Source organism: Haliotis rufescens, unplaced genomic scaffold (genome assembly GCF_023055435.1).
Source record: "Haliotis rufescens isolate VD_foot unplaced genomic scaffold, xgHalRufe1.0.p SCAF_22, whole genome shotgun sequence".
NCBI classification, from domain to species: Eukaryota; Metazoa; Mollusca; class Gastropoda; order Lepetellida; family Haliotidae; genus Haliotis; species Haliotis rufescens.
The window spans coordinates 5,533,687-5,560,638 of record NW_025963913.1 but is presented as its reverse complement, the minus strand read 5'-3'; the positions used below and the strand labels follow the sequence as shown (position 1 = coordinate 5,560,638).

The 26,952-nt window shown below is 41.6% G+C and overlaps 1 protein-coding gene across 5 annotated transcripts in view; it reads right to left on the bottom strand.

Moving 5' to 3' along the window:
• Positions 1–391: 391 nt before the first annotated feature.
• The window catches only part of LOC124136282, a 79,419-nt gene continuing 52,858 nt past the window's right edge, over positions 392–26,952 (bottom strand). For 4 of the 5 annotated variants that reach the window (XM_046502155.2, XM_046502156.2, XM_046502160.2 and 1 more), the window contains exons 2-5: positions 17,757–17,835; positions 9,851–9,902; positions 3,625–3,870; positions 392–2,243 (exon numbers count right to left, since the gene is read on the bottom strand). In XM_046502155.2, coding sequence (XP_046358111.1) covers positions 2,179–2,243; positions 3,625–3,870; positions 9,851–9,902; positions 17,757–17,835 — 442 coding nt within the window. In that variant the 3' untranslated portion in view covers positions 392–2,178. Of the gene's footprint in view, positions 2,244–3,624; positions 3,871–9,850; positions 9,903–17,756; positions 17,836–18,406; positions 18,427–26,952 lie in introns of those variants that run through there. The other variant, XM_046502159.2, reaches the window with a different exon arrangement.

The following is a 26,952-nucleotide window of genomic DNA, read 5'->3' as shown; positions in this document are numbered from 1 at the left end:
TCGGCAAGAGATGGGGAGGGCAGGTCATGTTCAATTATCTCAAGTAAGATGTTCTTTTCGATCAAATTTGCAAAATTCTATTGTTTTCAACAACATGTTTTTACAGATAATGCGAGACACCTGATGTGATTGTGTTTGTTTGCTGTGTAACGCCGAACCCCGCAATCTTCCAGCTGTATGACAGCGGACTCTAACAAATGGAGTCTGGACCAGACAATCCAGTGATTGACATCCCGAGCATCTACGCATTTGGGATACGATGACATGCATCAACCAAGTCAGCGAGCCTGACCACCCTTTCCCGTTAGTCGCCTGTTACGACAATTGCTGAAGACCGAATCTAACCAGGATCTTCACGGGTCTGATTTCATGTAAAAGGACGACAACATTATTTCATTAAGCAAGTTTATTCTTTATAAATGATATAATAAGTATTTTCATTCATTAATAAATATACGACAGATTTACAGCTAGGGCTGAAAACTTAGCTTCAGACCCTGTCACTACGTGAATACTATATGTTCTGTGCTCGACTCTACAGATTCTTTTATTAACTATCAACTTCTACTGTCTCGACTTGAGGGACCTATCAAAGCGATCACTATTCAACATTCTGTTTTCTGCCGTTATGGAAACGTTTCCAACGACACCTAACAACATTATGTTTATGCGTTTAAAACGCTTTGATTTGCAAAACGTTTATGAACCTCAGTGTAGTGTTATGGCGAAACACGGGCTCTGATAACTCAGTTCCTCGAACAAGAAACGAAGTTAACCGATTTTGTCAAACAGAGACATCTAGCTCAAATGCATCTTAATATATTATTTGCATTTCATACAGTGCAGTTTGAAAACATAAGCTAATCACACACAAACTTCTATATACAGTCAGTAATACTGATTCGGTATGGGGTCCCCTTGGGCTCTGTAAAAAGAGGGACTGCGCCCGACCCCTATATAACGCGGGTTACTACAACACATACACACTACTGCACAGGGAGAACCTCGAGTCTTCGTCTACAGGTTGACCTCTGCTACGACTTGGCATCCAAAATGTGGAACGTAAAAGAAAGAACCTCGAACTGGTTTTTCGAAACGACGAAAGGTCCATACGACTACCGGTACAGTGTAGTCTGGGAATGTTCCGTGATGTTAATCATATACTTTCATAATATCTGCAAGTCTTGAAAAGTTCTTTTCTTTGCAAAACTAACAGGAAGCAGCATCTAACAAAGTCCCTCGAAGTCAAGAGCCCTGATTCTATGTACACCTATTACATTTTCTGTACAACATACAAAAATACGCCTGGAAATTTGTTAGGCACCGATAACTATCCTATATTTCCATACATTCCTAAGCCATTCGAAAAAAAATTCTTATCATGCATTTATTTTTCAACGAAACACATCTGATTTGATTACAAGGTGATTTTAAGAAAATAAAAAATAATATAAGGTGGCATACTCATACTGAAATACAGAAACAAATTGTTTATGTAATTGACCAATGTTATGTTACTATAGCAATAGCTATTTGACAACTATTTGATCCAGTCTTTGCGACCATCTAGAGTGTTTTCATTATTAGTTGTTAGGCATCGGTGGTGTCTTTGATACTTGTAGAAATAAGATCGATGTCACGTGTAGATATTCCCAAAATCTACAGAGAAGTTAGGAATAAAGGAGAATAGGGAAGGAGTGGTGCTTAACGTGTTTCCAAGTGTATGTTAAACAGCATCGCCATCTCTGGATACAGCAGTTCAGTACGCAATATGGACGGATAAGAAAGAAACAACAGTTCCACTTTGGTAAAATCATTTTGGCAGTTTTTGTCAGGACGGAATATATGACTTGGAACACGTTATAAGGAACACATTAACATACGTATACACGCTCAGCTATATAACACCATAGGCGTCCACACTTGAGCTGTTGGTGAACCTCGTGATGACACCAGATTAAAGTATCCTTCACATGCGTTGTCACGAGGTTATAAATGCCATATCTGTTATGGAATTACACCATAGGCTGGATTTTATCTTGCATAATAACATGATTTGGGTAAGAAGCGCATCCCATAATTTCAAATCGTAATTCTCTATCCCGCTGCGATCCAGAGCTTGATGATTGGCGAAGCGCTAGTAAAATCATGATGTCATCAGCTTCATGGTGTGCTTTCCTATGTTCTTGGGGCGTTGCCAACGCCTAGCACCGTCTTAAAGGATCCAATCCCATACCTGCCGTCTGCAATAGAAAAACGAAATCAGTGCAAGGATAACACTAACATCAAGTCTCTGAAATGAACATATTTTACAGAAATAAACAGTTGTTAAATTAAAGTTATAAAAATATAATTAAAATGAGCCTAGAGACTTTCTTCATTTTATGAGGCTGCAGTAATTTAGACTCGCCAAATATTATAGACTTTCATGTGCTTTATTGGATATATTAGTTTCAGAGACTGCATGACAGACTATGCAAGGATGTTTGGATATGATATTTAATTAAAGACGTAAAAATGACAGCTATCAGACAATTACATAGCGAGAAATCAAGTATAGTCCCTATAGCAATAGGGTAACAGCTTGTTTCAAATGGATGGGTGCTTTTTGTGATCACAGGGACACACATGGATTTTGCAGTCGGTTTGTTTTGGTTGAAAAAACATCCCCAAAGGAGTTGGTTGTTGTGTTGTAATGGTGGAAATGTTAAGCTGCACAAAAGGGGGCGGGGCAGGACAGTGCACACCCCGTCCGGATCCGAGCATGTTCAACATTCTGCGTTAATCGTGAAATGGCAGCAAGTGAGTGAATGTTGTTTTACGCAACATGCAGCATAGTCGCAGTCAGCAATATGACGGCCATATCTTATACTAATTTTGGCAAGGTAACCGAGGGTTTGAGGGCAACAACCTCTGCCTTGGGGTACATCTTCCCGTGGCAAGGGCGTTAACTCACAATAAAAGTCCAGTTTCCTTCTATAGTCAGTTAACTCCCTTGCCTCGGGAAGATGTTGGGCAAAGATAACATTTATGCTTGTCCTCAGGACCAGCGAAAGTGAGTATTGGGCGGTTACAATGTCTGACTTGGCTGGATATACTAAGACTGCAACCACTGGGTTTCCAATTCGATTATTGACAAGCAGTCGTGATAAAGAAAACTGATCGTAGACTATGGCGTAAAGGAAGTTTGACTCCGCCACTCTTACTGCATGGGAACCACCAGGAGTGAGCACATTTTGCCTATTTGGAGCATGGCTATACATGTTTGAAATTTTGAATACTTCTAAAAATAATTGTGTCAAATAAGGAAATGGTATACTTTAATGAGCAATCACAACTTGCAAACTTATACTGGGAACTGATACAAATGTAGTCAATTGTGTTGCAGAACACCCCCGTGTAGAGTTGCGTCCCTTAGGGGTGTTAGGAATTTATGATCGTGGGTCAGATTCCCAGATTCGCCCTGATTGTTTTTCTAGCTTTGTTAGCACCGTACAGTGCTCAAGGGTTTCCCTAAAGTGGTAAACATGTAACGATTTGCGCTAGTTTGGGTTTCCCTCTCACATCAAGCTGAAATACCGTTCAAAGCGGCGTTAAACCCTCACTCACTCACTCTATACTTACATGAAGTAGGCTTGGGCTTCTCCATCAACCAGTACCTGAATCCCTCCTTGGCCCTATCGTGGTACGAGTTCCTCAGTGTAATGTCGGGCAGTGTCGTCCTGGACCTCACCTTGTCGTAACTCCCTGGCACATTGCCCTGGAGACTCCCGTGAATGTGGTCGTCGAAAGACTGGTTGGCGAGTCGTCGGTTGCCCCCCGTGGACCAGTCGAAGCCGGTCGACGGGCTCAACCATGACGTCGTTCCATCTGCAGATGAAGAAATCACACTACAGTGCCTGTAAATCACACATTCTCATGTGTCCTAATTGGTACTGACACGCAAAAAGGCTCTACATGGTAAAGAAACATCAGCTGGATTTCTCACAGACTTCCTGTAACGTGTTTACAGAGGGATTAATCATCATTATACGTTTCATTTCTGGAAATATCCAAGTCGACGATAATCGGTATTTGTGACACAAATACGATTCAATATTTGATAACTTTCTTGTTCAAATATGAATCCTAGTTATTGCTACGAACTGGTGTTTTGTGCAGGAAGACACTTGTAAAACAACATTCTTTGCGTCTAAGGCCTTGTAGCTCACCTATGACCCGAATCTGAATACCAATTTTCGTTCATAATCCATAGCCATCGTCTCCTTCTGTTTTTATGCTAGAACCTTAATCAAACAACAAGTTGCGCCTTTTGTAACAGATGATAGTACCTTCACCAAGCAAGCCCTTATGACTTTCGTTACAGATGCTCATACCCTAATCAAGGAAGCCCTTATGCCTTTCGAGACAGATGCTCATACCCTAATCAAGGAAGCCCTTATGCCTTTCGAGACAGATGCTAGTACCCTAATCAAGCAGGCACTGATGCCTTTCATGACAGATGCTAGTACCCCAATCAAGCAGGCACTGATGCCTTTCATGACAGATGCTAGTACCCTAATCAAGCAGGCACTGATGCCTTTCATGACAGATGCTAGTACCCTAATCAAGCAGGCACTGATGCCTTTCATGACAGATGCTAGTACCCTAATCAAGCAGGCACTGATGCCTTTCATGACAGATGCTAGTACCCTAATCAAGCAGGCACTGATGCCTTTCATGACAGATGCTAGTACCCTTATCAAACAAGCCCTTGTTTGATATGATACCAAAACGTTGCACGGAATGAATAGAGAAGTTGAAATTCATCAACTCTGTCGTCATATAGATACAGCTATCGTGGTTTCCCTTGCGGAGCACATTGACTGTACGTCGGTTTCCACGTCAGGGCAAACACCACGAAAAATAGTATATATTGTTTTTAAATATTTTCTAATTGGTCACATATGAATGACTATAACACTGTCAAACCCTATCTGTGAACTCCAATTTCTTACCACCCGTGAATCCGGGGTAGAATAGGTCTCCAGCAACCCATGCTTGCCGTAGAAGGCGACTATTGCCTGTCGTAAGAGGCGACTAGCGGGTTTAGGTGGTCAGGCTCGCTGACTAGGTTGATGCATGTCATCGTATCCCAATTGCGTGGATCGATGCTCATGATGTCAAACACTGGATTGTCTGATCCAGACTCAATTATTTACAGACCGCCGTCATATAGCTGGACTATTGCTGAGTGCGGCGTTAAACGACAAACAAACAAACAAACTGTGAACACGTGACGTTAGGATGATAAACGGCCTGCTGTAAAGTCGAGTCATGGCAATAACATGGTGTTGGTTCGCCTTCGTATTGACCGGTAAATGATACAATATCATAATTTTCAAACGATATATTTTGCAGGAAGCGTTGACAATGGGTGGTTTCCTTACCTACAGCGAGTCTGGATCCCTGCTACTGCCCACTATCTCCCTAGTACCAGACTGACGTTAATTATCAGTTACCCAATATTTAACGGTGCGATGTTCGGGTATATGGCCAGTGAACACGCATGCTCAATTACCGAGCACTGCGAGGGTAACTTTCAATCAATCACCTGTCAGGAACGGTTTAATCCATGTCTATTGCCTATGTCTCACACAACTGTGTTGTACTTCGCAGTTCTTACGCAGGTGCACTGACTGACTTCTTGGGGACATCTGTATGGAGTAATTCGAGCGAAACTGGGGAAGACAACGTTATGCCTCACGGGGACGTGATCAATATTGCAATGCAATTTCTTTTCAGTGTAATTGGTTTATAAGATATAGAGCCAGCGGAAATATTTTACATATACTCATCAAAATAAAAAAAAGAAAACCCTGTATATAATGAAGATATTTTCTGAGGTTGAGAGATTTGAACAGAGACCGATGAAAAAGTCAAAAACACAGATGCACGAATACCATAGCTTGTATGGTATGAACACATCATTGCCTGATGGTATCACCTGGTGAATGAAAAGCGGCCCTTCGGCAAGACAAATACTAGTATCAAAATTCATTACAGCCCTGAAACTTACGCCTAATCACGCTTATCACACCCCCTTTCTCCTTCCAACCAAACGCAACCGTGCACGAGGTGTCTATATCGGTAACCTCATGCCAACATTGGCTATAAAACCATGCCAGCAGGACGACCACTCTGTGCCTTAGATTGTTAAGGGCAGTATAATGGCTCCGGCATGGAATATGCAACAGGGAAGTGGCAAGGCGTTTGCAGAAATAGTCCCCGGACTATAGGCAAGATCGGCCATGTTTAGGTAGACCATTCTTCAGGCCAGAGAGTTACCCCTTCAAGTGAGATCGGTTTGACACTTACATGGTCCTATAGTCAGTATTTCAACTTACAAGTAAAAGGTGGTAGTATCACCTTCTAAAGTATGCGGGTACTTGTGAAATACCTCCAGAGACCTCTACTTGTGTCCTAGCTAAGGTTCGCCTGTCATGCATAACCACCATGCTGTCTTGCTCGCTGTGACAAACGCGCTGAGCTTCTCGAAATAATTTATTAATAATAATTTGATTACGAACATTGACTCGACGAAGATGCAACATCAAGAAACATTTGTAAAACTACAGATAAGCATTTCTGTTAACGTACCTAATGATTAAACTCGCACACACGCCCTCACCGCCACCCTCATCACACACACACACACCACCCTCATCACATACACACACCACCCTCATCACAAACACACACACACAAACACACACCACCCTCATCACAAACACACACACACACACACCACCCTCATCACACACAAACACACACCACCCTCATCACACACACATCACCTACACACACACCACCCTCATCACACACACCACCCTCATCACACCACCCTCATCACACACACATACCACCCTCATCACACACACAAACACACACCACCCTCATCACACACACAAACACACCATCCTCATCACCTACACACACACCACCCTCATCACCTACACACACATCACCCTCATCGTACACACAAACACACACCACCCTCATCACACACACACACAAACACACACCACCCTCATCAAACACACACCACCCTCATCACCTACACACTCCACCCTGAGCACACACACACACAAACACACACCACCTCATCACACACACACCACCCTCATCACCTACACACTCCACCCTCAGCACACACACACACCACCCTCATCACACACACCACCCTAATCACACACACAACCCTCATCACACACACACACACACACACACACACACACACACACCGCGATACTCACTATAGTACTAGTACTGTGGTAGTACTGATCAGTACGTTAACCTTCCAATCATGCATAATTACTGCCTTCTTTCCACACATAACGTTAACCCCAACATGTCCGCATTACAACAAAAGTTCCAGTGGCATAGAATAAGATTTAATGCAAAGTTATGTTTTTTACCAAATCTGAAACAGATTTGCAACAGATAAAAGACTCCTGTAAGTGTTCAAATGGTTTGATTTGCCATACTGACTTCAGAAAATGCGTTCATAAAAAAAAATCATGAACATGCCAAAATGTCGATTTACAAATCAATAGCGTGTGTGTCCACCTCTGGTTGCGATGCAAGCAACACATCTTCGTTTCATGGAATGGACCAGGCGTCGCACAAAGTCCTGTGGGATATCTGTCCATATCTGCTGGAGCATGTTTCGTAGTTCCTAGAGTGTCTGTGGAACACGTGGTTGACGTCGAAGGCGCCGATCCATCTCATCCCACATGTGCTCGATTGGTGAGAAATCAGGGGAGCGAGCCGTCCAGGCGATGACGTTCACGTTGTTTTGTTGAAGAGAATCCTGAACAAGTCGAACAATATGGGGCCGGGCGTTAGCATGGTGGAAGGTTATGCCTGGGCCATGACGACGCAAAAACGGTAAAATAACAGGGCCGATGATCTCGTCGCGGTAGCGCTGTCCATTGAGATTTCTCTCTACCACTATCAAACGGGTCCTCTGACTTGCTGTAATCCCACCCCATACCATAACGCTGCCGCCCCCGAACCGATCTTCTTCCATGACACAATGATTGACGTAACGTTCACCTCGACGTCGGTACACTCGAATCCGTCCATCGCTGTGGCTGAGGCAAAAACGAGACTCGTCAGTGAATAGAACTTGTCCCTACTGCATGGCCGTCCAGCGTAGACGCTGTCTGCATCACTGTAGACGTGCTCCCTGTAGACGGTTTCCTGTCAAAATGGGACGTCTGGCGGGTCTGCTGGCTGGAATCGATTTCGTAGGTGTGTTGTTCGAATCCAGTTGTCTTGTCGATCATTGGTTACGCGTGGCCTGCCACTCCGTGTATGGTCTCTGACTGCATTCGTCTGTTGCCAACGTTGCCATAAACACCAAATGGTGTTTCTGTGGACGTTAAATTGTCTTGCAACATCACGTTGACTCGATCCTGCTTCAAGTATACCAATGGCTCGCAGACGCTCATTTTCAGAAAAGCGTGGCGTTTCGTAATGTTGAATAATTGCGTAATTTTGTTGTTTTTCTGAGTGGTTGTTGTCAGCACGATTCTAAACAATGCATATGGAATCCCGTTAACGCTCATGTTTTATACCCATTGTTGGGTATTGATATGCATGGGGCTTGCATAAAAGTTAACTTTTGCATGGAATGCATGCTTTTCTGTAGCAGTTGCATTTTTGTGACTTGATTCCATAGATGTACTACAATATTGAAAACCAAACTTTACTTGTTTGAAAAATACACTAAAATATTGGTTTCACAGGAACTTTTGTTGTTGAGTATATATTGTTAGTGAAGTCGTTGCTGGGGAGTTAAAGTCTGGTTCATATGTAAAGGTGTTGATTTGTTCTGGTTAAAAAACCCAATGTATGGAATTAACTAGATGTGAGCAGCACGTCTTCCGTCGAATAAGTCCACTGAAACTGTAGATATTGAAGAATAGCAACGATGTCAACTTTTAACTTGATACTGATTTTGTTTGTTGTTTAACGCCGCACTCAGCTACATTCCATCGACATGACGGCGGTCTATAAATAATCGAGTCTGGACAAGACAATCCAGTGATTGATATCATGAGCATCGATCTACGCAATTGGGATAAGATGACATGCATCAGCGAGCCTGACTACCCGTTCCATTTAGTCGCCTCTTACGACAAGCATGGGCCACTTATGGCAAGCATGGATTGCTGAAGACCTATTCTATCCCGGATCTTCATGGGTCGTCATTAGAGAGAACACCAGCCCAAAGCGTCCACTGAGGAGGTCGCAACTTAGAACTGGGTGTCGTTCCACAGAGCGATTTTAGCGCTATGTACAACGATTGTAGGCCTGCGTTACAGTAAGATCGCTTTGTGAAGCTGACCCGCTGACTTGGTTGATGCACGTCATCATATCCCATTTGCGTAGATCGATGCTCATATCAATCACAAGATTGTCTGGTACAGACTCGATTATTTACAAACCACCGCCATATAGCTGGAATATGGAGTGTGGCGTTAAACAAACAAACAAACAAACAAAGAAACTTTAGTCGGCTCTTACAACCAGCACGTAATACGGGGATCTACAGCAGGATCTACTGTAGAACCTATTGATAGATCTATACTACAACATACATATAACACCCGTGTGGATCCAGATTACAATTGGTCTTCCCATGCTTGATCGATGCTCATGATATCAATCATTGGCCCAGACTCGATTATTTACAGACCGACATTATATAGCTGGATTATGCTGAGTTCGACGTTCAAAAACAAACAAACAAAACACACGTATGACGTATGGCCATAAACGTGTGTTTTTTAACTGTACTTACCGCCATCTCGCCCAAGAGCCGAGCCTCCCACATCGACGCGGAACATACTGGTCTGCAACATAACACTTGGTGTTGTAGTTCATCAATATTTAACAACTTGTGAAATAATTTGCTGTCTAAACACAAAATCAAATCAATATGAACGTATAGTTAGTACACGTGGTCTGCGTGTCAGTGTTTCAAGCGATACGCCATTAACACCGTAACGAAGTAGTACTGACTTCGACCAGGCAGTCAGCTGCGAGACTCCGTCCGATCACGTTACAACAGACACGTTCCCTCAATCAGCCCAGGAAATTCCGTATACCTTATTGAAACTTCTTAATCCTGTACGGGAGAAGGATGTAGATATCGATTGTATCCTTATACATCTTCCCGAGGCAAGAGAGTTGACTGACTTTAAAAGTCCAGTTTCCACCCTTGCCGAACTAGGCTGGTATTATGGAGTTACATGTTGGCTGGACTAACAAGTCTATGCATAGTCCAATCAAAATCGCGCACCGAAATCGTAATCCGGATCGTAAACTGTCAAGCAGATTTCGGTCGATTGCAGCATTTGCAAAACATGTGCACCGCTAACTCCTTGTCAACAGATATTTTCTATATTTTTCATGTTTTTAATCAAGGTGCACACGTGATTTGATTATATTTGGCGATGTAAGACACGTTTGATCACAATATAGATCTTGATTATCGATCAGATCGTCTTGACTGGGCGCCGCCGTTTAGTTTGAAACAAATGCAAGTGATACGAGAGGTGGAATCTGACTGGTCCATAGGAGAGGCTTAGAAGGGACATAACTCGTAATAGCCACTGGTGGCGCTCCGATCGAGCCCAGCAATCCCAGCCTAGTTCAGCAAGGGTGGAAACTGAACTTTTAAAGTCAGTTAACTCACTTGCCTCGGGAAGATGATCCTTATATAACTGCATTTCTCTTTAGAATGCCGATTTATACACCTTCCCGAGGGAAGGGAGTTAACTGACTACAAAAGTAACTCCTTTGCCTCGGGAAGGTGAAACGGAGGCAGTGCTTTACGAACTGCTATTCGGTGCATATCCCGACAATAAGGATCCGATACTAACGTTCATTAAATATGCAAAAGGAAATATAATAAGTCAATAACTGATCAAGAAATAGAGTCAAATTTCATTTACAGTACATGTTTGTGAATAGTGTTTGTAGAGCCAAACCCGAGGAATCCCTCACCTGGGAATGTCTGTGTGAGAACAGCCTACATCGCGACCGTTGAGAGTCTATTGATTAAATTTCATATCGCTGCTGATCGATGCGTATTAATGTTTATATCTATTCAGTCCCTAGGTAGACTAAACAATGCACGATTGGGAATCAGGGAATTCAGCTTTGTAAGAATCAGTATGGTCATATTACTGTTATGACAGATTCAAGAAAACGACCCACTGACTTTGACCTTAGATATCCACATTTGGACAATTTATAACGACCTTATATGATTTTGTTTGTTGTTTAACGCCGCACTTAGTTATAACACGTCGGTCTGTCTATAATCGAGTCTGGATCAGAACATCCAGTGATTGACATCATGAGCATCTACGCAATTGGGATACGATGACATGCATCAAGCAAGTCAGCGAGTCTGACCACCCGATCCCGTTAGTCGCCCCTTACGACAAGCATGGGTTGCCGATTCATGCGAGGGAAAGGCGTCCGGCAATTATGTCAGTGTCAATTACATTTGACATTTATAGAGGGCGATCCAAGAAGTACTTTTCATGGACAGAAGTTGCAAATAGCGATGGAAAACATTCATATGACTCGATAATATATGAATGGGAATCTGTGAGATGGCTCTCAATTACGTTATCCCGATCCGGAGTCAAGAACAGAGGATGCTTTTACCGATTACATCGAACAATCTCATTCTAACATACACGGTAGTACTTAAATATACATATGCTCGGATTATACATTTGGAATAATATTTCTTTCAGATTTATATTTATAATCTTAATATACAATCAAATAAGTGAGGCTTATCTATGTTTACTGGCGTATTTCTCACTACAGTAAATCTGCGACCAGCTCGCCGTTGTACAGATGGCATGTGTTAACACTCACCAAGTAGGCATGCATAGTCTAGCTCTGTGTTAGGCCACCACTGAGTCTCCCACGCTCCGACACAACGTATGGGCAAGCGTGACAGCTGTAATTTAGGACTATTGATGATTCAACGAGTGACAAAATTCCCACTCATGGTCTTAGGAAACAATCTGCCAAAACCGATAATCCTCACAAACTTTAATCCCGTAGATCGCTGATCTGTAGGCAGCCATATAGCAGAACAAAAGATTACATTTAACAACTGAGAATTCACGAGCGGATTCTTGGGCTCATTGTTACCATCTACAAAGCTGCCACACGGGGTAATTCTACCAGGGAGTTATCGTCGCTCCATGAGCATATTCTATCACTGACACAACGCTGTATTGGGCATTACATCGGCGGTAAAAGCTTAGTGTACAAATCACAACCACAATGCTCACTGACAGGGTACGCAGCCGAAATGGATGAGATTCCTCTTGATCGAAATTTTGAATTCACGGGCTTTATAAATGAGCACAGAGAAAGTGTCACTTGTCGTCTGTTTGATGCATTCAGTGTACGTGTTTGCCGATCAGGTTTTATTGCTTCCTCCGACTTTTTATTGCCGCGTTGGGTCACTATTATTGATGAAGTTTTAAATGTCGTTAATCTTTTCGAGGAGACAAGTGATTGCAGTCTTAAAGTCATACGAACATACTAAGCTAGCAATACGCGTGAGGGATGATTGATCAGTTTATTGTTATGCAGTGTCTGTAATTTGTTTTATTGTACACTGTATAAATGTCAAATATAAATGATACTGATTTACTTCCTGCACCAGTTTGACAATAATAGTTTTATTTAATTCTGTTTAGTAAGATGTACTGTTCTATGAAGTAGATTAATTTTTCTATTAAACCTTCTCTAAATCTGACTATTGGGCATCGATCTGAAAAAAATAATTCCAAATTCTAACGCCCGGAAGAGGAGATGTACTGATCGGGACGTCTCAGACGTTTACCATTTCGGTGAAACCCACGGGTATGGTGCTGACAAACCTAGAAACATAATCGGGGCGAACCGGAATTCGAACCCACAATCATAGGTTTCTGGCGTGCCTAAGGGACGCAACTCTGCACAGCGAATCGCGGCGCCTCAGACGACTGGGCCACCCGTGCCCTCACGTCCATGTGAAAGTAGCTGAGCCGGTGGTCGAGCTACTATGGTTATGCAAAGCGAGGACCTGCACCCGCATGCTTCAGGCTTACTAGGAACGACCCCATTCTTTTATGAATGTAGTCCCCAGACCTTATATGTACTAAACTTTAGGGCGGTGAAATAAACTCGATTACTCTTTTACACCAAGTTCATCATTTCATTGATAATGGATCATTTGATCCATAAATATCCAAAAACAATGTACCTAAATATTTATTTTTCAAAAGTCGCTTCTAAATCTATTTGGGCAGTTGGAAGCCTAAAGGTTAAGGCCTTCTGATTCCAATCCCAATCATGGTGTACGTTGTGAAGTTCACATTTGATGTTCACCGTCGTTATGCTCCTGACGGCGACCTAGTCCTCGCTCACGTTGAAGAACATGCAACTTTCTACCTTACACGCGAGGCGGGGTAAAGTGGGGTTAAACGTCACGTACAAAATTACTCTGTGTATGTGTTCGTGTTGTGTCTGTGTTGTGTGCGTGTGTTGTATGTCTGTGTATGTTAAGTGTCTGTGTTGTGTGCGTGTGTTGTATGTCTGTGTATGCTAAGTGTCTGGGTTGTGTGCGTGTGTTGTATGTCTGTGTTGTGTCTGTGTTGTGTGCGTGTGTTGTATGTCTGTGTGTATGCTAAGTGTCTGTGTTGTGTGCGTGTGTTGTATGTCTGTGTATGCTAAGTGTCTGTGTTGTGTGCGTGTGTTGTATGTCTGTGTATGTGTTCGTGTTGTGTCTGTGTTGTGTGCGTGTGTTGTATGTCTGTGTGTATGCTAAGTGTCTGTGTTGTGTGCGTGTGTTGTATGTCTGTGTGTATGCTAAGTGTCTGTGTTGTGTGCGTGTGTTGTATGTCTGTGCGTGTGTTGTATGTCTGTGTTGTGTGCGTGTGTTGTATGTCTGTGTGTATGCTAAGTGTCTGTGTTGTGTGCGTGTGTTGTATGTCTGTGTTGTGTGCGTGTGTTGTATGTCTGTGTGTATGCTAAGTGTCTGTGTTGTGTGCGTGTGTTGTATGTCTGTGTATGCTAAGTGTCTGTGTTGTGTGCGTGTGTTATATGTCTGTGTATGTGTTCGTGTTGTGTCTGTGTTGTGTGCGTGTGTTGTATGTATGTGTGTATGCTAAGTGTCTGTGTTGTGTGCGTGTGTTGTATGTCTGTGTGTATGCTAAGTGTCTGTGTTGTGTGCGTGTGTTGTATGTATGTGTGTATGCTAAGTGTCTGTGTTGTGTGCGTGTGTTGTATGTCTGTGTGTATGCTAAGTGTCTGTGTTGTGTGCGTGTGTTGTATGCCTGTGTTGTGTGCGTGTGTTGTATGTCTGTGTGTATGCTAAGTGTCTGTGTTGTGTGCGTGTGTTGTATGTCTGTGTGTATGCTAAGTGTCTGTGTTGTGTGCGTGTGTTGTATGTCTGTTTGTATGCTAAGTGTCTGTGTTGTGTGCGTGTGTTGTATGTATGTGTGTATGCTAAGTGTCTGTGTTGTGTGCGTGTGTTGTATGTCTGTGTGTATGCTAAGTGTCTGTGTTGTGTGCGTGTGTTGTATGTCTGTGTTGTGTGCGTGTGTTGTATGTCTGTGTGTATGCTAAGTGTCTGTGTTGTGTGCGTGTGTTGTATGTCTGTGTGTATGCTAAGTGTCTGTGTTGTGTGCGTGTGTTGTATGTCTGTGTATGTGTTCGTGTTGTGTCTGTGTTGTGTGCGTGTGTTGTATGTCTGTGTGTATGCTAAGTGTCTGTGTTGTGTGCGTGTGTTGTATGTCTGTGTGTATGCTAAGTGTCTGTGTTGTGTGCGTGTGTTGTATGTCTGTGTGTATGCTAAGTGTCTGTGTTGTGTGCGTGTGTTGTATGTCTGTGTGTATGCTAAGTGTCTGTGTTGTGTGCGTGTGTTGTATGTATGTGTGTATGCTAAGTGTCTGTGTTGTGTGCGTGTGTTGTATGTCTGTGTGTATGCTAAGTGTCTGTGTTGTGTGCGTGTGTTGTATGCCTGTGTTGTGTGCGTGTGTTGTATGTCTGTGTGTATGCTAAGTGTCTGTGTTGTGTGCGTGTGTTGTATGTCTGTGTGTATGCTAAGTGTCTGTGTTGTGTGCGTGTGTTGTATGTCTGTTTGTATGCTAAGTGTCTGTGTTGTGTGCGTGTGTTGTATGTATGTGTGTATGCTAAGTGTCTGTGTTGTGTGCGTGTGTTGTATGTCTGTGTGTATGCTAAGTGTCTGTGTTGTGTGCGTGTGTTGTATGTCTGTGTTGTGTGCGTGTGTTGTATGTCTGTGTGTATGCTAAGTGTCTGTGTTGTGTGCGTGTGTTGTATGTCTGTGTGTATGCTAAGTGTCTGTGTTGTGTGCGTGTGTTGTATGTCTGTTTGTATGCTAAGTGTCTGTGTTGTGTGCGTGTGTTGTATGTCTGTTTATGCTAAGTGTCTGTTTGTGCTTGTTATAGTCACGACAGATGCCTGTTTTATCTTGCCGCAATGTAACATAGTTAGTCACTCATACACGGTACGAGTTCCGTACGACACCCTATTATTGTATCCCCTTAATGTCACGAGAAAGGGGTACTACTACCTCATACAAACATCAGACCAAAGTCGACTACCTCATAAGACGTTTAAACTACGCTATACGACAAACCCTGTGCACATTTCACGACAGAATTGGTCTCCATTGCTTATCTTAAACTGGGATAGCTTTTTAAAAAGAATTACATTCTGTGAGTCAGTAGTGTTTAACGCCGCTTTAAAAAATATTTCAATTATATCACAGAGCATACTCTTTTATATATGGGAGGAAAGAACTAAGGTATGAAGGTCTTAGACGTTCACCACTTTGGTGGAACCCACAAGCATGGAAATGACAAATCTACAAACACAATCAGGGAGATCATATGTTTCTGGCACGCCTAAGGGATGCACGGGATGCGATAAACGACAGGGAAACCCGTGCTCCGTTTACCACCTGGTATCTGAACGTTCGCGATGATCGTTTCCTATACTTATCAACAACTCGATTGTCTTGCCAAGGCACGATTCTATACAATCCGCGGTCCTACAAATGCACTTATGCTGATTGTGGCGTAAAACAACATGCATACACCCACTCACCTGCTGCCCAGTGTCTAGCTCCCCTACCACGCCGATAGTGACACTCGGCACTTCTCGTGATATATAAACTGCCGCTAGTCCTCTGAATCTGCTCGACCCCGCACATTTGATTGTCTCCGCCAAGACTACATTTTGATTCAAGTAATAACCTGTTATGACCCTCAAGGAAACGGTCTTTATCAACAGTATATATATCAATCAGCCCTTATTGCAATTCAAGACGTGCTCGCGTTAATAATGTCTCTTTCATAGGCAGTGATAAACATCCCGATAAGAAGGACGTATTGTGCGAGTTATTGTACAGAATGTTGACACTAAACCTGTTTATTGTCATAGTGAACAAAACCAAAGAGATTTTAAATATTCCACCATGGAATGTCTTCTTGAAAATTCTACAGGTCTTAGGTGACGTGAGTGAAACGGGCGTTCTACTGCTATTGATATGGTAATTCCTATACGCAGTTCTATAAGTACACTGTCTGTTTTTATGAACGTAATTTGATGGTGGTGAGAAGTTAGGCATAACCATAGATCAACGTTCTTACTTTCCAAATAATTTTTAATCAACTTTGCACAGACATATATCACAAATTTGATATGGTTCAAATGGAAATTGTAAAAATACCACACTGAACAAGATATGACGACAGTGAACAGTACTGAAGATTTGAGGCCGTGCGTAATAATATGTTCTGGTTTTGGTGTTGAAAAGCTGTCGTTTATACAACAAATACTTCAACAATAGCGATGAATATCACACTGAGTGTTATTCGAGTTGTAAAACGTGTGCCATATATTATGTTGACAAAATGTAATAAGATTTCAGATGAATGAAATAGGCATGGGCATCTGTTTCATACCCTTTGGGTATCGCCCGATGACTTCCTTTAATGGAGGCGTGTATTATATAAGAATGTTGACTTTCTGTTATATCACAATCTAACATAAGAACTGATTGTAGGCACGAGAACACCATTAGTAAGGTGTTCCATTTATGAACAATCGAACCTCGTCATAAGTGTATAATAACGTTATGTTCAGTTTTGGGGCCCCGTTTGCTCATCTACGTGTTTACAGAATAGATTATGAACTCCTTTCCGACAATTTGTAAAAGATGACAGTTACCGTGAGTACCCGTCGAAGAATACCCAAGTGTAATGTATTTTAAAATGACAAGGGGCACGGGTGGCCCAGTCGTCTAAGGCGCCGCAATTCGCTGTGCAGAGTTGCGTCCCTTGGGCACGCCAGAAACCTATGATTGTGGGTTCGAATTCCGGTTCGCCCCGATTATGTTTCTAGGTTTGTCAACACCATACCCGTGCTCGTGGGTTTCACCGAAGTGGTAAACGTCTGAGACCTGCATAACTTCGGGCTTTCCTCCCACATTAAACTGATGTGATATAACTGTAATACTGTTAAAAGCGGCGTTAAACCCAACTCACTTACTCACTCACTCATTCTAAATGACGAGGTTGGTCAGCATTCTGACTAAATGTTTCAAGTTAAGTTTGATGGAGGGTCCCTAGGAAGAAGGCACTGCAGCTAACACTCACCCTTGTTTTCATGTTTGACCAGTGGTCGGTGTTCCCTCTGGGCTGGCTGACCGGGTCATAGCGGGACCAGAAGGTCATACTGAAACAAGGACAACAGAATTAAATACAGGTCAAACCTTCTCCCGTCCTCTATTATCTTGGGTGTCGTAGTACAAAGCTACCACAGCCCTTAGGTGATCGTAACACCCATACCTTTACATAGACTTGCGACAGTCGTAGCGCTGAGGCTGTTTTGTACAACCGCGCCCATGCTGGTGTAGATCCATTCCAAGTTGGAGTACCCCGGAGTCGAGCCTCCAAGCGCTGAGGCTGTTTTGTACAACCGCGCCCGTGCTGGTCTAGATCCATTCCAAGTTGGAATACCCCGGAGTCGAGCCTCCAAAGTTTCGTTTCGGGAATGACGTTACCATGTCCCTTTCTCTGATCACCCGATTTCTCTGGCTTACGAGTGTAACAAGATTGAACTGCTATTTTAGGTTGTGCCAGTTATATCCGGCTTAAAACGAAACTGGTAGCAAATGGGTTCAGTGTTTTTATCAGAATGAAGATATATTACACTTAACTACTTTAAGTTTAGATATAACCGAGTTCATAACAATCGTATGTGCACTAGTCACAGATCACTTCACGCGCATCAGTGTATTGCTTACGTCATGTGGACGACACTCGACAATTGTGGTGTTCTAAGACGGCAGTCGTGATCAGTGCATTTTCCTAAAGGGGAACTAAAAAAGAATTAAGAAATAGTGTCTAACAGAGAAATTGTTATACTCGCACGTGTATCACACTGATTTTACTAAACTCGTGTAAGAATCCATGTATTACACTCGTTCTCGCTCGGGAAATACAAGAATTCTGACATTCATTTCGTAAAATCAGTATGAAATACATGCTCGTATAATAATGCACTATATACTAGAATGACCTTCTCCGTCTACATGCATAGCACCTAGCTAAACACGTAACCTACCTATATGCATCACCATTCGATACACTGCCCTGAGGTTGTAAGATTGAACTCAATCCTAACTGTTGGAACACGCCCTGGACTACAGCCTTGTTGAAATACAGCCTAACAAACACATCCGACCAGGCAGGTGTAATATCCAACGTGAATGTTGCCTCGATGTATTTATAATGACGGTTGAATCTGCCTGTAACTGACACTCCGCACAAGCAATAAACTACACATCACCGTGACATGGAGAGGCTGTCAGCAGTGAACTCGAACAGAACCTGATCGCAATTGACACTTTATATAAGTAATAAACTACACATCGCTCTCACATCAAGGGTTCAGCAAATCTGAAAACAAACTGGGTGCCTGGCAGACCTCGAGAAACTGACTTCTGATCAAGTCCATTTCCATTCCAATATGAAATAAAGCGGCTCAAATACAAGATTCTGGTTACTATGTCAACATATCAAGCCCCGACCCTGTATTGTGGACAATGGAGTAGACATGGCTTAAGTAATTTGTTTGAACATGTGTCCACGAATGAGATTATCCTGAGCTTTATTATACGCGTGTCAGGCGAGAAGCTGGTTTTATTGTAATGGTGTTGATTTTACGAAACTGATCTCATCAGACAGATTAAATGATCTACATAACATAACTAAACAGCCCAATTCGTTGTGACGAGACAAGTCTACATCGTCGAGCATATGGACCGTAAGGGCCGGATTTTCGTCTTAGCATTCAATATATATGGAACAGATTAACTTAAAACACAGGTCACCCGTGAACATCCGGATTAGAATAGGTCTTCAGCAGCCCATGCTTGCCGTAAAAGGTGACTACGCTTATCGTAAGAGGCGACTAACGGGATCGGGTGGTCAGACTCGCTGACTTAAGAAGATAAGTGCGTGTGAGATTGTGACGATTAGTATGGGATAACCAATATTTGATGATGCATTATGAGTGAACCAATACTTGAACATGTGATTGTGAGACAAACAATACTTGGAGATGTGAGTACGATATAACTGATACTTGGAGATGTGAGTACGATATAACTGATACTTGGAGGTATGAGTATGGAATAATCAATATTTGGATGAGTGAGTTTGAGATAACCAACACTTGAAGCTCTGAGTATAAGATAACTGATACTAGCACGAGAGCTTGAGGTAACCAACACTTGAAGCTCTGAGTATAAGATAACTGATACTAGCACGAGAGCTTGAGGTAACCAACACTTGAAGTTCTGAGTATAAGATAACTGATACTATCACGAGAGCTTGAGATAACCAACACTTGAAGCTCTGAGTATAAGATAACTGATACTAGCACGAGAGCTTGAGGTAACCAACACTTGAAGCTCTGAGTATAAGATAACTGATACTAGCACGAGAGCTTGAGGTAACCAACACTTGAAGCTCTGAGTATAAGATAACTGATACTAGCACGAGAGCTTGAGATAACCAACACTTGAAGCTCTGAGTATAAGATAACTGATACTAGCACGAGAGCTTGAGGTAACCAACACTTGAAGCTCTGAGTATAAGAAAACTGATACTAGCACGAGAGCTTGAGGTAACCAACACTTGAAGCTCTGAGTATAAGATAACTGATACTAGCACGAGAGCTTGAGGTAACCAACACTTGAAGCTCTGAGTATAAGATAACTGATACTATCACGAGAGCTTGGGATAACCAACACTTGAAGCTCTGAGTATAAGATAACTGATACTAGCACGAGAGCTTGAGATAACCAACACTTGAAGCTCTGAGTATAAGATAACTGATACTAGCACGAGAGCTTGAGGTAACCAACACTTGAAGCTCTGAGTATAAGATAACTGATACTAGCACGAGAGCTTGAGATAACCAACACTTGAAGCTCTGAGTATAAGACAACTGATACTAGCACGAGAGCTTGAGGTAACCAACACTTGAAGCTCTGAGTATAAGATAACTTATACTAGCACATGAGCTTGAGATAACCAATACTTTGAGATTTGTATATAAAATCTGAAGATGTGATTGTTTGATAAACACTACTTGAAGATGTGATTGTGAGATAAAAATACTTGAAGATGTGATTGTTTGATAAACACTGCTAGAAGCTATGATTGTGAGATAAACAATACTTGAAGATGTGATTGTGAGATAAACAATATTTGAAGATGTGATTTTGAGATAAACAAAACTTGAAGATGTGATTGTGAGTTAAACACTACTTGAAGATATGATTGTGAGATAAACAAAACTTGAAGATGTGATTGTTAGATAAACAATACTCGAAGATATAATTGTGAGATAATCAATACTTGAAGATGTGATTGTTAGATAAACAATACTCGAAGATGCGATTGTGAGATAATCAATACTTGATAATGTTAGTAGATAAACAATACTCGAAGATGCGATTGTGAGATAATCAATACTTGAAGATGTAATTGTGAGATAAACAATACTTGAAGATGTGATTGTGAGATAAACACTACTTGAAGATGCGATTGTGAGATAAACACTACTTGAAGATGCGATTGTGAGATAAACACTACTTGAAGATATGATTGTGAGATAAACAAAACTTGAAGATGTGATTGTTAGATAAACAATACTCGAAGATGTAATTGTGAGATAATCAATACTTAAAGATGTGATTGTGAGATAAACGCTACTTGAAGATGCGATTGTGAGATAAACACTTACTTCAAGGTGTGATTGTGAGATAAAAATACTAATACTTGAAGATGTGATTGTGAGATAAATAATACTTGAAGATGGGAGTAGAAAAAAACAGATGCTTGGTGATATGTAGACATGCGTAAATCGGTATTTAGTGATAGGCATTATAGAATAATAGAATAGCTTCATTCAAAATGATACAAGCTTGCAAAAAACTTGAATTCGATAAATCATTCTTTAAACGGTTCAATGAGGTCGGAAAGCAAGCAATTCACATACCACCATGAAGCCAGTGTCTTAAGAGTTCCGTACCAGTTGACTCCGGGCTCGCTGCTAAGTGCGATGTCTGGGGTCACTGGTTTAATGTGTTTAGACATAATTAGAAAACTCCAGAGTCAAACGTAAATCGATTGTAATTTCCCAGGTGGGGTTATGGCGTTAACCGTACGGAAACAATTTCACACTTGGTGGGATATGTGCGTTTATATTGTATGTATGGGTTGCTTGAGTTATGTTCAATGACTCATAACTTTCTTGTTACTTCGAAAGCATCTAACATTCTTATATCACGTCATAGAATTACACACAACCATCCCCCCCCCCCCCCCCCCCCCCCCCCCCCAAAAAAAAAAAGAAGAAATATGTAAAAATAATAAATAAATAAAAATAAATAAATGTAATAAATAAATAATAAAATTACAAGATCTAATAAAATAAATAAAGTGGCCATTTCACATATAGGACACAGTAATGAAATCGTATATATACCTAGTATCATATCTAAAGCAAACTGTCATAGCACTCTGTCGACCCTCCGATCGTCAGACACAAGAAAATATTTTCGCATTAGAACAGCGCTGTCTGACACCTGTACTGAGTATGTTCAAACAGATGTCTCATGTATATCGGTCCGCAATACCTTTGTGTAATGAATATCATTGTCAATAGCATTTATTGGATTGGAGTCAATCTTATTCCTTTTTTATCTACATAAGAGCAGGCGCAAAAGCTTAGCAATGTTTAATACCGGGTCTACAAGAACGCCGCCTTGTGGGCCACAACGCAGGTAGTTTCACGCGGGACATTTCTCTTGTGATAGCTTTATATGGTGGCATAAAACAGTTGCTGCCCACTCAGTGGTACAAGACATGATCATATTCAGGGTACTCAGACTGTTACGAGAGACCGGGTTTTCTGTTAACGTTGGTGGTGTCAATATTGGTGTCAATATCATTACACACTGTGTTCAAATGCCAATGGCCACGATGTCACTTCGTGCAAGAATACTAGAGTAGGGAATATTGTTAATAAAGTCAATGATCATGTCCAGACAGCGCCGCCAGCATTTGTGCTCCCATCAACCACGACATTGGTTCTATAGAGAGTGGACAGTGATGTATTCCCTTGGAATTACAGAGCCAGAATCAACAATCACCTCGTTCTGTTCCACAACAAATAACGCAACGCTCATTTGACAATATAATGTATATATTGGAATTGCGTGGTGGGTAGACTATATAACCACATACGTGTCACACCGGTTGTCAATCTTCCTTCGTCAGCAGATCTTAAACCACCTGTAGACAATCGCAATGAACCGTATCAGCTCATTTGGAATGGTGCATATCGTTGGGTGGGTGCAACATTTTCATAATTGATTTAAGCTGATGACAGCGCAACCCCAAGTACACCCACGCGAGGCCCAGCTTTCCTGCAATTGTGCATTTACATTGCCTACTGACGATATGTAATTTGATCCTTGTATAAAATAAACATGTTCGCATGGCACGTATGTAGCGACCAGAACTGGGATACGACCAGAACTGGGATAAACAGTCCACAATTTCGCAAAACCCCATTTACTGCGGTAATGCTTTCGGTTAGTTCTAAAACACATGGCGATATATATCCGGAATATGATTTAGTTTATATTTTTTGGGGGGGACCGTACTGAATATGATCTTTTGTATATTTCCATGTCCCATTCCAAATAAATAACGCACATTAAATTCTTCACTATAAATTGGAAACATCTTTAGTTATTATTATTATTTTGTTATTTTGTACTTGACAAATATTCACACGCCTTTCTGTGCGGCAATTCACATTTATGCACAAATTTCACAGTGTCTGTGCGATATTTCTTTTAACAAATTATGTTATAATTAGATCAATAATTGAAATCAAGGATGTGTTTCTACATCACATTGTGGTCACAATAGTGTATAGAATGTAATGGAATCGGCCATATTACAAAAGTAAAAGCGGTAACTCGAGGGGTTTCTGAAATATTTCGGATTGTGGCCGTTAAATAAAAGAGCCCCGACACATTATGCATTCCATTTAGACTTTGTTTTGTTTGTAACTGTAAACAATTTTCCGTATTCTGTTGTTTGTGGGCCAATTTAACGTGCGGTCTCCTCCAATCCCACGATGTGAATAGAAATGCAAAACATGTATCCTCATTAATTTATTTAATGTAACTGTGCTGAAGGGAATCCTTGTAATTCACACATGAGTAGATGTGAGAAATCATATTTATATAATTTCAAAACAATTATTTCACTTGCCTCTGTATTTAGACAAGCTCTTTCCACTTCTTTTAATTAGTTCGATGGGTTAACTGTATATGGTTTGCCAGAAGATTGAAGCGAAAATTACACAAGATGAAAGTGTTTTATAATTCTTCTTTACAAAGTTACGGGGAAGTACACAGGTACATCGGACATAAAATATACATTACTCAGAATGAAACGCGGGATGTTGTATACCAGACATCATTATAAATTAAAGACGCGGGGGAGTATGTATATCGGATATAAACTATACATCACTCAGATCGATAGATAACGATAGAGGGTTTGTATCGGATGTATTATATTATACATACTTCAGAATGCTGTAGATGCAGACCAATGTAAGCTTTGAAACATGCTAAGAAGTATCTAAGCTGGATATTGACGATTGTTTCAGAATGGCTTTCTACCCACATATACAAGTTAGTGGTAACCTCAAATACCTCCTTAACTTAACCCTATCACATATACATGATGCAGGTAATGCAAGCTCAGAAGTATTGTGTGCAAATTTATAATAAATGTATAAATATAAATGTATAACTAACATATATAAGCGGTAAGACGGATATGACTCCTCATGCATGCATGCACCGGTAAACCAGACCTAACAGAAAGGAGTATATAGTTACTCCATAGTGTTTTAGGAACCAGGCAGCTTCAATTTGAAATAAAGGAAAGATATATTGAAGCATGTCGAAATAATATATTTATATATCTAGCCTAAAATCACGAGGATCCATGGACAGTGCATTGTCTATGTCTATGTTGGGCATTGCTTAAAATATACCCACCGCTTCGCTTGTCACGTTAGGCGACAATCGATGGTTGGTTGGTTGGTTGTTTAACGCCGCACTGAGCAATATTCCAGCTATATGACGGCGGTCTGTAAATAATCGAGTCTGGACCAGACAACATGGACAATCCAGTGATAGACATCATGAGCATCGATCCATGCATTTGGGATACGATGACGTGCATCAACCAAGTCAGTGAGCCAGACCACCTGATCCCGTTAGTTGCCTTTTACGAGAAGCATAGTCGCCTTTTAGGGCAAGCATGGATTGCTGAAAAGACCTATTCTACCCCGGGTCTTCACGGGCACCACAATCCATGGACCGGGTGGGCATGCTTGTATAGTGACTTCGTTAATTGTGTGTCATGTACCCCGATATAAATACATGTAGATAAACGATTGGTTTAAGTATGAACAACGTCCCACGCCGACATGTACGATGTCTGGCAATCAACCAAATAACGTACCTGACTACCCGAGGCTCGTTAGTCGCCTCTCATTTTACGATTCTCCCCATCCGATCATGGGAATATTACCTGCATGGTCAGCTTTGCTGTTACTGGTTCTTGCAGTAAAATGTTGGTCCACATGGGCAGAGAGCAAAATAGTGATGGATATTATAAGCAAACATCCAGCACGTCGGATGACGTTGAACCTCCGATCCATGAAGTCACCTAGTAAGACAACAAGTATTTGTCACAAAGTGACGAAATGTCCCCCGCCTGTATATACACCATAGTACCAAATATGAAGACAATCCAGCGATTAGTTCTTGAGATATTGCTGCAACACCGTTTTCCAACTCCAAAAACAGATTTGCCTGCTGTGACCTTGAAAATGGGGTCAAGGTCACCAAAACCGACTGGTGTATGCGGTGTCTGTATATACACCATAGTTCCAAATATGAAGACAATCCAGCGATTAGTTCTTGAGATATCGCGGCAACACTGTTTTCCAACTCCAAAAGCAGATTTGCCTGCTGTGACCTTGAAAATGGGGTCAAGGTCACCAAAACCGACTGGTATATGCGGTGTCTGTATATACACCATAGTTCCAAATATGAAGACAATCCAGTGTTTAGTTCTTGAGATATCGCGGCAACACCGTTTTCCAACTCCAAAAGCAGATTTGCCTGCTGTGACCTTGAAAATGGGATCAAGGTCACTAAAACCGACTGGTGTCTGCGGAGTCTGTATATACACCATAGTTCCAAATATGAAGACAATCCAGTGCTTAGTTCTTGAGATATTGCGGCAACATTGTTTTCCAACTCCAAAAGCAGATTTGCCTGCTGTGACCTTGAAAATGGGGTCAAGGTCACCAAAACCGACTGGTGTCTGCGGAATTTGTATATACACCATAGTTCCAAATATGAAGACAATCCAGTGTTTAGTTCTTGAGATATCGCGGCAACAAACAGGTGGGACGTACGGACGGACGGACGGTCGTGAATACTATATCCCCTGCTTCGCACTTTCGCGCGGCGGGGGACAATTAAAATTAAGCATGTGTTGCTGGGGACCCCTTCTACACGAAATCAACTGCCTGAGTGGTCTAGTGGATAGACGTCTGCAGAAGGAGTGAGTAAGTGGGTGAATATGTATTTACACTGCTTTTAGCAGCATTCCTGGAGTATCATGGCACGGGACACCAGAAATAGGGTTTACTCACTGAACACATGATGGGAATCGAACCCGGGCCTTCGACGTGACGAGCGAACGCTTTGACCAATAGGCTAACCAATTGCACCCCTGACAGCGGAAGGTAAAATACACTGAATAAGATAGTACCCGTGCTTGGCATTACATGGATAAACGTGGATAAACACAGTACATATTCTGTTTTACAAAGCTCATGTAAGAATCCATGTATTACCTTCACCCTCACTGGGTAAATACAAGAATTTCTGAATTCTGACACTCCTTGTGTAACACACTTACTGGTATAATACTCCCTATAAAAGTACCAATCATGACCTCCCTCAATATTTGCTAAGTTTGTGGTCCTAATCACTTTCAAAAGCTAAAATTAATTATAAATATTCAACAGTTAATAAATTTTAAAGGTGTTATGCCGCTTCTGCACGGCTTAATTACAGTAATACAAGGGTAAATATCTAATCGATAATTAATAAAAATCAGCTACAAGTATTCCATTATTTGTACATGTGAAAGGGCTATCCCATTT